Source organism: Balaenoptera acutorostrata, chromosome 7, assembly GCF_949987535.1.
Source record: "Balaenoptera acutorostrata chromosome 7, mBalAcu1.1, whole genome shotgun sequence".
Classification (NCBI taxonomy): domain Eukaryota; kingdom Metazoa; phylum Chordata; class Mammalia; order Artiodactyla; family Balaenopteridae; genus Balaenoptera; species Balaenoptera acutorostrata.
The window spans coordinates 29,337,982-29,350,733 of NC_080070.1; the positions used below are offsets into that span (position 1 = coordinate 29,337,982).

At 38.9% G+C, this 12,752-nt stretch overlaps 1 protein-coding gene across 14 annotated transcripts in view; it reads left to right on the forward strand.

Annotated features, from left to right (window-relative positions):
- Window positions 1-12,752, forward strand: part of CADPS2 (calcium dependent secretion activator 2) — a 545,377-nt gene that overhangs the window by 383,195 nt on the left and 149,430 nt on the right. For all 14 annotated transcript variants that reach the window (XM_057549848.1, XM_057549852.1, XM_057549849.1 and 11 more), the window contains exon 13: window positions 1,969-2,156. In XM_057549848.1, the coding sequence (XP_057405831.1) occupies window positions 1,969-2,156 (188 nt within the window). The remainder of the gene's footprint in view (window positions 1-1,968; window positions 2,157-12,752) is intronic.

Genomic DNA, 12,752 nt, shown 5'->3' on the forward strand with positions numbered 1-12,752 from the left:
TGTTCATGGCAGTTCCTCTGGAATTTCTCCAGCTGGAATATCCCTATTTCTATCACCACTTAGTCTGTTGGCTACTGAACATGGTAGCTGCATGCAGTAAAGTTACACTCTCTTTAAAATAAGATTTTAGACAGGATGTGCTCTCAGTTCATCAGAGATGTTTCAGTAGACAGGAAGAAATTAAACAATTTATTGCCATGATCACGCTGATGGTTCATTAATTCATTTATAGACTCTTTTTTAAGTACCTATTATTCAACATGTAATTGTGTAGCTTAAACCCAATCCAGCCCAGACTTTACAATTACATGGAGAGTAAAACAAGTCATCACAAAACCCTAATGTATCTTTCTGTGGACAAGCACACATAGACTGATCATCAATAGGAACACTTTCCTCTTGGATTCCACTCTGTGGGGTTAGTTCCTGAACTGTCAAAAGTCGTTTTCGTTATGTGGATGACCTCACGTGCCATGTGAAGTGTGAGGAGAACACTACAGTGTGTCTTCAACTGCACCTAGAGGGTAGGTGTGATTAGAAAGAGTGTTTGAGCGCAAGATGACCCTGGATGTAAATCATGGTCAGCAGCGGATTTGCACTGTCTTGAGCAATTCACTGATTACCTCTGAACTTTAGCTTCTGTATCTGTAACATGGAGTCATAGTAACTACTATGCATGATGGTTCTAAATATTAAATATATACATAGTATGTCTGGTACAGTGCCTATACTATCACCACAGTAAGTAGTATTCTGGTTTTCTTTTTTCTCCTCTTTTTATTTTTTATTGCAGTCTCATCTTTCTGTATCTCTCACTATTCTTTTTCTTCTCTTGCACAATTATGCTGCCCCCTTTGAAAACTCTCCATTCCCTCTTCTTTCTCTTTTTTATCTTAAATTAATCCATATAATCCACTGAAATATTTTATAAACCAGCTCTGCCTAACCTGGCCGTCTCTTGTTAGCCAACATACACACCCATCCTAACATCTCATTTCAAGAGAACCAGAAACTACTGCTGTAAAACATTAACTTTGTCGGGCTTCCCTGGTGGCGCAGTTGTTAAGAATCCACCTGCCAATGCAGGGGACATGATTTCGAGCCCTGGGCCGGGAAGATCCCACATGCCACGGAGCAACTAAGCCCGTGTGCCACAACTACTGAGCCTGCACTCTAGAGCCCGCGAGCCACAACTGCTGAGCCCACGTGCCACAACTACTGAAGCCCGCGCGCCTAGAGCAAGTGCTCTGCAACAAGAGAAGCCACCGCAATGAGAAGCCCGCGCACCGCAACAAAGAGTAGCCCCCGCTCGCCACAACTAGAGAAAGCCTGCACACAGCAACAAAGACCCAACGCAGCCAAAAATAAATAAATAAAATAAATAAATTTATTAAAAAAAAAAAAAAAACATTAACTTTGTTGTATTGGTCATAGAAAGACAATAGAATGAGAACAATATCCCAAATACTTAAACACCCAAATAGTACATGTTTACCACTGCTAGACTTACTGAAATTCTCTTAGTTCACTTTATAAAAATGCTTTTGGAAACTAGGCAATTTCAGTTATCATGTCTGCTTTACCATTCTCTTTTTAATTGATTCATATAGAGATTGAAGTTTTTTGTAATGTCATTCTTTGTGACTGACAGTTTAGATGCTGTGAATAAATTTGACTAATTGTGAGTGACAGTGGAGGAGAACAGGTTGCCCATGCCTCACTGTGGCAATAAAGACGGGATGGTTTCACGTTGTCAGTGGCCCAGATCAGTTCCAAAATCGATGACATTCGCTCTTTGGAAAACAATAGGAAACGTACTACTAATTTAAAAAATATTGTCAAAAGACACTGTAACGCAGCTTCTGCTTATAATGCCTAACAGTGCCTACAGAAAAGCAAATCCTGGTACAGAAAAAGAAAAAAAAAAAAAATATATATATATATATATTTCTGTTCTTCCTTTTGCAGGGGTGGTTTAGCCCTGGCCAAGTCTTTGTGCTGGATGAGTACTGTGCCCGTTATGGCGTGAGAGGCTGTTACAGACACCTCTGCTACCTTACAGAACTGATGGAGCATTCAGAAAACGGTGCTGTCATTGACCCAACCCTGCTTCATTACAGCTTTGCGTTCTGCGCCTCTCATGTGCATGGCAACAGGTATTTTTACTTGCAAACACACAGTGAAATGTGGAGGGGTGACTTGGGAAGAGAGAAAAATGCTATTATCACCTAGTAACAGATTTTAAATAGCAAACGCTTCTTACAAGAGGGAAAAAAAAAAACCCACAAAGGAAAAATGTACATCAATATGCTGGTGATTTAGGTGGGCTGCACTTTATGTTTCTTTTTGCCATTAAAGCCACTTGAAACAGGGAGAGAAGCTATGAGATTAGAAGTCGCCTTTTAGTTCTTATGTACCACCTAGTATTAGGGTCTGCCCAGCTTAAGTGTCATCTGTATTTCTGTCGTAATGCATGTGGATGTCTGGGTAGGGTTTGGCGACAGGTTTGTGTATACCTAATGATTCTTGCTTTTCCACTGTGGAACAAGTGTTCATGGATAAAGCGAGATAGATAATGGGGTTTATGTAGAGTCTCCTCCCAGCCCCTTCCCTAATCCATACTTGAGGGACAATTTTCCCCTTTTAGCACTCTTGAGCCAGTGACCTCACCTCTTGTTTTACCAAAAGGGCAAAATATCACCTAATGCAGGCCCCCGCAACTGTGCATCTCTGACCTTAAAAATCTCTCCACCTTGCTCCCTCTCTCCTCCCAGTCTTGTTCCAGGGAACCTTCGCTAGGTGGGGCTCCTCCCATAAAGGAGATACCCTTTATCTCATCCCCTTTGTACCTTGCCTCACCCGTTATTCCATCTCCCCCTCTTTATATTTCCTTTCTTCCCACAAGCCTAAGCTTCATCTAGCCGCACAACATAACAGAGCGGTAATACTTGCTGACTAGGTGAGGTAGGGCAAGTTTCTTCATCGAGTTCTGTCTCTATTTCCCCATCTGTAAGAAAGACATAAGATAGTATCTCTCTCAGAGATCATAAGTTGTGATAGGGATTAAACGCATTCGTGTATATCAAGCACTTAGAACAGTGCCTGGCTTGCGAGTGGTCAAAAAAATGTTAAGGGATAGTTTACATTGTCTTAAGTATTATTATCCCGTCAAGCTACCTTTCCATTGTTCTCTTTCTCTTCCCCACCAAACTCCTCTCACCATTTCCCCTGTTTGGCCCCCAGCTCCTCACTTGCCGGTGAGGCTGCTTGAAATGGATTGCCTTCTCCAGCTCCACCCTCCTTACTCTCATGGGAAAGTTGGCGCTGTGGAATATCCAAGACTCCGTGCTTCTGTAAATGCTGCTCATTTTCCCTGATGCAGCTATCTCAGCGCTCCTCTTTTTATTTTATTCTATTATCTTCATTTTTTTTTTGGCCATCTCTTTGCTAATAGTTTGTGTTTCTCCAGACCCCAAGTGTGGCATTTTCTCACGTCTGTTCTTGAACTTGCTCTCTTCTTTCTGAGAATTTTTTTCTACTTCAGTGAAAAATTCTGTGTTGGTGATCTTGCCACTTTCCACAGCTTCAACTGTGACCTCTCTTCATACAGATAATTCCAACCCAATTATTCTCCTAAGCTACAGATCTCTATCTACAACTGGCAGCTTGAATCTTCTACTGATGCCTTAAACTCTCCACATTTAAAACTAAATCCATCATCTCATGAAGCCAGCTCCTGTACCTCTCTGAGCTCCTAGCAGAGTGCCTGACAAGAAGTAACACTCAGGCACAAAGTAAGTGTTCAGTAAATACTTGATGAATGAATGAACGACTTTGTTATTTGTATTAATATCACTTCCAGTAATGGCCATTCATCTTTCATTTATCTTTTCCTTTTACCTCCTAGCCCCATTTTGCTGCCAATGTCAATATTGTCTTTACAGTACTCCTCAGATTTGTCTTTTAGCATTTCTGTTGTGCCTACCCTGATTCTGGCCTTTATTTTTTCTTGCTTATCTACCTTTATTCATCTCTCTACTGCTTTTTCCTCCCCACATTAGTCTAGCAGTCACCTTCAAAATTACAGGCTAACTTTTACCATACTCCTTTGCAAAAGCCTTCGGTGACTCTCATTTCATTAATAAATTAAAAATAAATTACACGTATCGGGTTTTTCCAATATCATCATGTTCTATCTACCTCGTTTGAAGTCCCGGTATTCTGCGCTCCATAATCTTTACCCAAGACAACCTGTTTATCCTCCCTGTAAGGTTTCTTTTTTCAAGTTTCTAAACAGTCAGATATCACAAAATTCCTCTAAGAAGACTTCTGTTAACTCAAGCAAACACTACAAACCTTGTACCTGTAGTTATAAACTTTATCATGTATACTTGTATGCACACACACACTCGCACACATGCACGCCTGCTTCTACTGCACTAGATCATATTTTAAAAGCAAAAACTACTTCTCATTCCCCTATTATCCTCTGTAAACCTTAACACCGTGCCTTGCATATTGTGGGTGTAGAATAAGTACTTGCTGAAGTCCCCACTGCTGCCTTTTCTCATCCTACAATAAAATAAGACTGATCCTAATCTCAGAATCTCTTCAGACTTTCACCTCATGATGGAACTCAGCCTTCCTTGGAAATTAGGGGAATGTTACAGAGTTTAGTCACTTTTCCTATTACCCCAAGCTAAACCCTCCACACTCAGCAAACTTTGGCGGGGTGGCGGGGGATGTTGGGTGAGATGGCAGGGCAAGCGGGGGACCGTGAGGATAACCAGATGGTAACCTTTGATAGTCAAAGTGAGGGGCTGTTGTACAATAGTAGACACTGTCTCGTATCTCTCCGGGCACTGTCTTAATTCCTCCTGACCAACGGATATCAAAAGCTCAGCCCCCCAGTGTTAGGCAGCACTCTGAAATGCAAGAGGATAAAAAGGTTACAGTGGAACAGACAAACCCAGAGAGCCCTGTATGATCAGATTATTTCAGTCATTAACACAGAAAGGTAAAATTAAATTGAGAACATTAAGTGGGAAATTCAACTTATGTGCCCCCAAAATGTATGTGTTTGAGGCATATTTTAATGGAAAGTTACTGAGGCCACTGGGAGCTGCTGCCACCACCTGGGAGGCAGCCTGATTTGAACCTGTGTGTTGCCGTAGTTACTTCTATTCTGTAAACTATTGTTTTCCTTATGATGGTACACTGTAAAATGCAATGTAAGGTATGTTTATACATTTGTGCATATATTATACTTAATATTACACATTAAATTCATTTTCCAGGTTAAAATATATACCTATGAAGGTATCTCTAGGTGGTGCTTTAGAATAGAAATTTGAGTCCGTCTCTGATTCAGCATTTAGGTCATATGTAACTTAAGAAAAAAAGAAAGGAAGGAGTATAGGTTTTAGGAAATTTGAACCTCAGTTAGGGTAGAAATATTCCAAGATAACCCAAAAGGCATAATGTTTCCTATAATGTTTAGAGTCTAACAGATGTCATTCAGAGATGTCGTGCTGTCTCGATGAAAGAATTAAAAGAGGCAAAAGATCTCTACTTGCAACTTGGCTCTGAAATTTGCAAGCTGACCCATGTTGGGCAAATTACTTAACATTTCTGAAATGGGCATTCTCATATGGAAAAGGGGAAATATTAAGGTGAAGGTCCTGGATAATTATAAAATACTCTATCAGTATTGATTAGTCATTATTCTGATATGTTTACCTTTGTCAGCCAGCTGCAAGCATGTAAACTGTAAGAGGAGGAAAAATGTGAAAAATAGGTAGTTGCTCAGTGGAAATATTTCAGCGTGTAAGTAATTATATTCTTAATTTCTTTGCTAATAGAATATTCTGGGTTTTAGCAACCTCCCCTTGTGAAAATAAGCTTCTCTCATCCTTGTCTGTGGCATCTGATATTTATACAGACTTCCATTAAAAATACTGTCAATGTCAAGTCTGACTTTTCTACAGTGTTTGCCGTAGTCTCTTGTTAAGATCATCTTTCCATCTGGCAAGACACACACTCAAAGAGTCGTTTTGCTCATTACCTGAACCGCCTCTGTCAAAAATTCAAAAGAAAAGAAGACTGCCTTTTGTTGTGGATGGACGCGAAGGACAGCAGTGCTGTCTGGATCTGAACCGTTTCCAGGAGCCCATCGTGTCACATGGCGCTGAGCGCGCTTAGGCGTGTGCCTTCCCTGCAGACACAGCGTCTCTGAATAGCACTCCGATTGTTTCAGGAGTAAAAGAATAGAGTTAAACAGAAAAGGTCTGGCTGGTACTAGGACCGAGGAAGAAAGAGAAAAGTGAGCCAAGGACAGAAACCGACCCACTCGTGCGGGATGCTAGCCACGTACGGCCGTGAAGAACACAGCCCGCACTCGGCGTTAGCGCCGCGGAGAACCGTCAGCGAGGAGAAAAGAGGCTTTCTGAGACGATGCCTGTAGGGCAAAGTTCCAGGTTGATGTGCGTGGTTAGACATCTTGGTTTTGTGAGTCAGGTTGAGGGTGGAGAAACTAAAGCAGCAGCACAAAATGGCTTTTATGTCCCTGTTTAATGTAAGGGATGCAGTGGGGTCGCTGACTCTTGCACGGTCTAGCGGGGCCGTCTCAGAGCTGCTACACACCCGGCAGAGGCCAGCTCAGCTGTGCGAGCTTTTGAGTACAGGGTACAGGGAGTACGACGTGACTATAGTTTGTATGGAAAGTAATCCCTACTTTCTGTGGATTCCAGATCATATCACAGAGTAACAGGCAACCTTCACGGGAATCAGTCAAATCATCATATCACAGTACCTCCGTCTTCAGAGATCATAACATTTCCTCTTACCTATCACTTCAGAAATCATGCCTCAACTTCCTGCCTCTCATTTTGGAGACAAGGGTGCATATTTTGAGTCCCATCATAGAAGACTGCATCAAATAGGCTCATCGAGAATTTTCATTACCAGTTCTTAATTCTAGTCTTTGATATATGACTTAGAGAAATTAAGTCTAGGTATCACACCCATTGTGAATCTAGAGACTCACTTCTGGGACAGGGGAGCAACCAGATAAAATGTCATTGCAAGGTGAAATTTACATGGCTGAAATTTACATGGCTAACCTGACAGATTTTATCCCAGGTGATATGTGCACAGAGGTGGAAGAGGTAAGTTACCAACGAGGGCCTTTTAAATTTACACTGAGGAACCGTTTTTGATTCTATCAGAAACCATAGTACAACCCAAATCCGCCTCAATCAAACTTTCGAACAGAAATATCTACCCCTGCTCAAGCTGGAATTCAATACTAAAGATAATTATGCTCTTTAAAATAAGGCAAAAAACAGAAAGTGAGCAATGTGGGTAGAGACTTACTAAGTTGGAAATAGCACGGAGCTAGGAGCACAACTGTCTTCCTGCCGAGGTTCCCCCACTTTTGAGCTCTTTCGTTTGGAGCAGTTGGTCCTGAGCCTCAGTTTCCCAACCTGTTCCTTGTGAGTAATATCATCGATGCTGCCTACCTGATGAGGTTCCTGAATAGGTCAAATAAGATTATGTAAGCACTTTGTAAATGATGAAAATATCATGTAAATATACCATACCATACATATGGTATGGTAGTTAAATAAGCTTTGGGGAATTGCTCTGTAAAAGACAGTGCAAAGGTGAACTTGATAGTGGTGTTATTGCAGCACAATTTACACAAGTCTCAAGCGGGAAGATGAGACTGGAAAAGCATTGAATAGGTGCCTCACTTCAACTACCACCCAAAAGCATTAGAAGGAGCCATGGGGAGGTTCTGGGATCACCCCCCTTCCATCCCAGCCCCTCGTGTTACTGGAAAGCATTGTGGGCCTAACGGCAGCAGCACAGACACAGCCGGAAGCAGGAGCCAAGTATCTCATCATCCAGAGTAAGTAAGTTGCCAGGCTGCAAGTTCGGGGGAACGGTTACTAAGGTCACCTAATCAATTTTCTCTCTTTTCCCTCCACACCATTCATGCACAGCAAACAACTCCTGGTTTTTTCTGAAACAGTGCACAAAAGAGCCTACTGAAGGTAAATCACTGAGGAAGAGATAAAGCAAAGGGATTTTTCAGTATGACTTTGAATATAGATCAAGTTAACAATGAACAGAAGCAAGAGCTACTTTTCTGGTGTAGCTTTTCTTAAGCTTGGGACCTTTAAAGCCTCTTAGCATCTAAAGTGTGGAAAGGAGTTTGGGGTCTTGCATTGGATCTCCATGTAGTTTTCCAACATACTAAAATTTTTAAAGAACATAGTATGTGATGCTTTTGCATAAAAACAATCAAACAAAACCCAAAAGCTATATATATACATCTGAGCCATTTACCATTACTGTTGCCAGTCAGTTTGGTACTTTTAGATCTGTGTTGATCTAAACAGGCACAAGATTGGCCTATTATTTTTCTTTCTCATACTGTTTTTGTCAGGATTTGGTATCCAAGGTATTGTAGCCATATAAAATGGGTTGGGGAGCTTTCCCACTTGTTCTGTTTAAGATTCGAAAGGTTTATCGGTAACCCATTTTTAAAATCATCTGGGAGAGGTACAAACCACTAGGTATAAAATAAACAGGATATAAGTATATAACGTATAACAGCAAGAATATAGCCAATATTTTATAATAACTTTAAATGGAGTATTATCCATAAAGACATCAAATCACTATATTGTACACCTGGAACTAGTATAATATTATAAATCAACTATACATCAATATAAATAAAGAAAGAAATATTTTTCCTATTCCAAAAAATAAAAGTTACATCAAAAAATAGGAAAACAAAACCATCTGGCCTTAGGGACCTATTTGTGAAAAGATTTTTCACCACTGCATCAGTTTATTTTATAGTTAAAGAACTATCAGGTTTTCCATTTATTTCCTGAGTAAATTTTGTCAGGTTATGATTTTCTGGGAAATAGTGCATTTCATCAAAGTTTTCAAATGCATTGATATTAAGTTATTCAAATTGTTCTTTTTATACTTTTTTTTCCAGCCTATAAATATCTTCCCTTTACGTTCTAATAGTGTTTATTTTTACCTTCTCTCTCTCTTTCCCCCCAATGCATCTTATGAGAAGTTTGTGAAATTTATTGGTCTTTCCAAAGAAGCAATTTTTGGCTTTGTTGAACTCTATTGCTTCTATGTTTTCCATTTCATTAATTTTTTGAAAAAATAAACTTTTTGATTTTAGAGTAATTTTAGATATACAGAAAAATTGCAAAGATGGTACAGAGAGTTTCGGTATTTCAGTTTAGTCTAATGTTACATACATAATGATGTCAGACATTCCTACAGCACATTTGTCAAAACTCGAAGACCAATATTGGCACATTACTCTTAACTAACCACGAGGCCTTATATGGATTTCACCAGTCCATTGGGGTTTTTTGTTGTTGTTGTTTCTTTTTTTTTAAATGTCCTTTTTTCTTTTCCAAGATCCAACTCAGGATAGCACATTACATTCAGTCCTCAAGTCTCTTCTGATCTGTGGCAGTTTCTCAGTCTCTCCTCCTTGTTTTTCATGACCTTGACAGTTTAGAGGAGTACTGGCCAAATATTTTGTCAAAGGTCCCTCAATTTGGGTTTCTCTGACGTTTTCACAATTAGACTGGGGCTACAGGTTTTTGAAGAAACGAAATACCCTCTCATCTCATTCTTTCTGGGAGCACATGATATCTACAAGACATAACTGGTTATGTTAACCTTGATCACTTAGTTAAGGTAGTGTTTGCCACCTTTTTCCACTGTAAAGATATTATTTTGCTGTCTCCATGTGCTATTTTTTGGGTGTAGGTCACTAAGTCCAACTCATACTCAAGAAGAGAGGGGAGTTAAACCCTAATTCCTGGAGGGAGGACTAGCTCCATATAGTAAATTGGAATTCTTCTGCAATGAAGATTTGTCTCTTGTCCCCTGTGTATTTAGTCAACCACTTGTTTATATCAATATGGATTCATGTATAGTTACTTTATACTTTGGGTTGTAATCCAATACTACTATGTTTTGTTGCTCAAATCGTTCCAGCTTTAGCCGTTGAGAGCTCTTTCAGACAGACTCCCTTTGATGTGTTTTTTTGAGCACTTTCTTACTCTCTGGTATTAAAACATGCTTGTAGTTCATATTGTTTTTTTCCCTGCCTCAGCCCTAGAATCAGTCATTTCTCCAAAGATCCCTGATACCTTTTCTTAGAGAACGGTATATAGAAACCAAGATCAGGATGATGGATATGCTCATTGCTATTGGGATGCCATTGCTTCCAGGCCCTCTGAGTGGACACAGCTAGGTGATATGTATGTATGTATATATACTAACCCATGAGTTCATACTGATGTCTCCGCCTCTAGTCCAATACCACAAAGCTCATATTAGCCACCCTCTCTTGCTTATTCGTAACTTCTCTCTTCAACAGTGAGAAATCTGGCTTCTACCATCCCATCCATTTACTTATTTGTTCAACCCCAGTATATATGTAAAGCAGTTTCAGAATTTGCCAACTAGAGTACGCTGTGTACAGGGCCTTTAGTTATTGGCCTTAGAGTTTCCAATAAAAAATGTTTTCCAAAGTTCAATATGACACCTTCTTTTTTCCCCCACTCTATTTAGTGAGGTTATGTCATACAATACAGTTAGAGTCACTTGCACAATATGCATTCCATCCTGGGATCCCTCAGCGTCCTGGTTGATATAGAATTTTTTTTTTTTCTTTAACCTTGTATACAGTAAAGTTCACTCTTTTTGCTATACAGTTCTTATAGTTCTGTGGGTTTTGACAAATGCAAAGAGTCATATATTCACCACCCTAGTGCTGGTTCTATCACCTTAAAAGTTCCCCTGTGTGCCCCCTTTTGTAGTCAACCATTTCATTAAATTTTGTCTTTGATTTTATTATTCCATCCTTCTACTTTCTTGGATTATTTTCTTTTTACCTTCCTAAATTGGCTGTTTAACTCATTACTAGTCATCTTTTCTTCTTTTCTAAAATAAGTATTTAAGGTTAAATTTCCACTAAGTACTGCTTTTGCTACATATATGCATTTTGATAATGTATTTGATTCAAATTCACTCTAAGTAATTCTAACTTTCCATTATAATTTCTTCTTAGACACAGGATTGTTTATAAGTATATTTTAGAATTTCTAGGAAAGTGAATTTTTTTTTTGGTTATATTCTTGAAAATTGATTTGTAACTTAATTTCTTTGTGTTCAGAGAATGTAATCTGTATGATACTGATTCTTCATAACTTGAGACTTCTTTATGTCCAGTTATGTGTTAGATATTGTAAATATTTCATGTCATTTGAAAAAATATGTATATTCTGTAGCTTGGTAGGGCAAGCAGGAATTTTGTGGTTCAAATCTTCTAAACTCTTACTGGTTTTTTGTCTGCTTGATCTGTGGGGTTATGACCAAGGTGAGTGGAAAGCTGCCACTGCAGTGGTGGTTTCTTCCTCTACTTCTGCAAATTTTTGCTTTGTATTTTGAGACTGTTTATTAGGTGTATTCAAGTTTAAAAATTATTAAATATTCTTGGCGAATGGAAATTATTATTATGATTTAGTGACCCTTTTCATAATTAATAATGCATTTTACATTAAAGTTTATTTAGATGGTTATTAACGTAGCCTTCTTTTGGCATTTGTCTGATATATGTTTATTCTTTTAGTCTTTCTGTATTCTTGTGTCTTATAAATAGCACACTAGATTCTGATTGAATTATCCAATATAACAATTTCTGTTTTTTAATTAGTTTAGTCCATTTACAATTATCATGTGTATTGATATAAGTAAATTCATTTCTACCATTTTATTTTGGGCTTTTTTGGCTCATGTCTCTAAGCTTTTTGTTTCTTTCTTGCCTCCTTTTTGTTTCACCCAGTTTATTTTCTTTTTTGCTCCTCATTTACATTTTTCACCTTTTGAGATTTTACCATGTATGTGACTAAAATTTTAAATCTTATGCTAATCAGCAAATTTTCCCTTCCTTCTGAAAAGTGCAGAGACCTTAGAACATTTCCCTCCAGTCACCCCCTTCCTGGCTTACATGCTTATGTTATCTGGTATTTTAACTATATCCTTATTTGTTTTTTGTTTTTTTTTTAATTTATTTATTTATTTTTGGCTGTGTTGGGTCTTCATTTCTATACGAGGGCTTCCCCCAGTTGCAGCAAGCGGGGGCCACTCTTCACCGCGGTGCGTGGGCCTCTCATTATCGCGGCCTCTCTTGTTGCGGAGCACAGGCTCCAGACGCGCAGGCTCAGTAATTGTGGCTCACGGGCTTAGTTGCTCCGCGGCATGTGGGATCTTCCCGGACCAGGGCTTGAACCCGTGTCCCCTGCATTGGCAGGCAGATTCTCAACCACTGCGCCACCATGGAAGCCCCCTTATTTGTTTTCTAATCTTACACATTAGACATTATTTTTATTATTTTATACTCAATACTTGCTTCAATTTAGAAATTACTTTTTTCCTAAAGTATATTCTTTGGAATTCCATATAATGGAATACCTATAGATAACGAATTTTGGAATTTCTTTGTTTCATTCACATTTTTGAAAGAAAATTTTGCTTGTTATACATTCTACACTGACCGTTATTTTCTCTCAGAACTTTGAAGATAGTACTCCATTTTCTTCTGACTTCCTGGGTTAAGAAGGCTTCATTGCCATTCTTTTGAGGGAGATTTGATTTAATAGTTTTAGGATTATTTTGTTCCTTTGTGTTTTGTG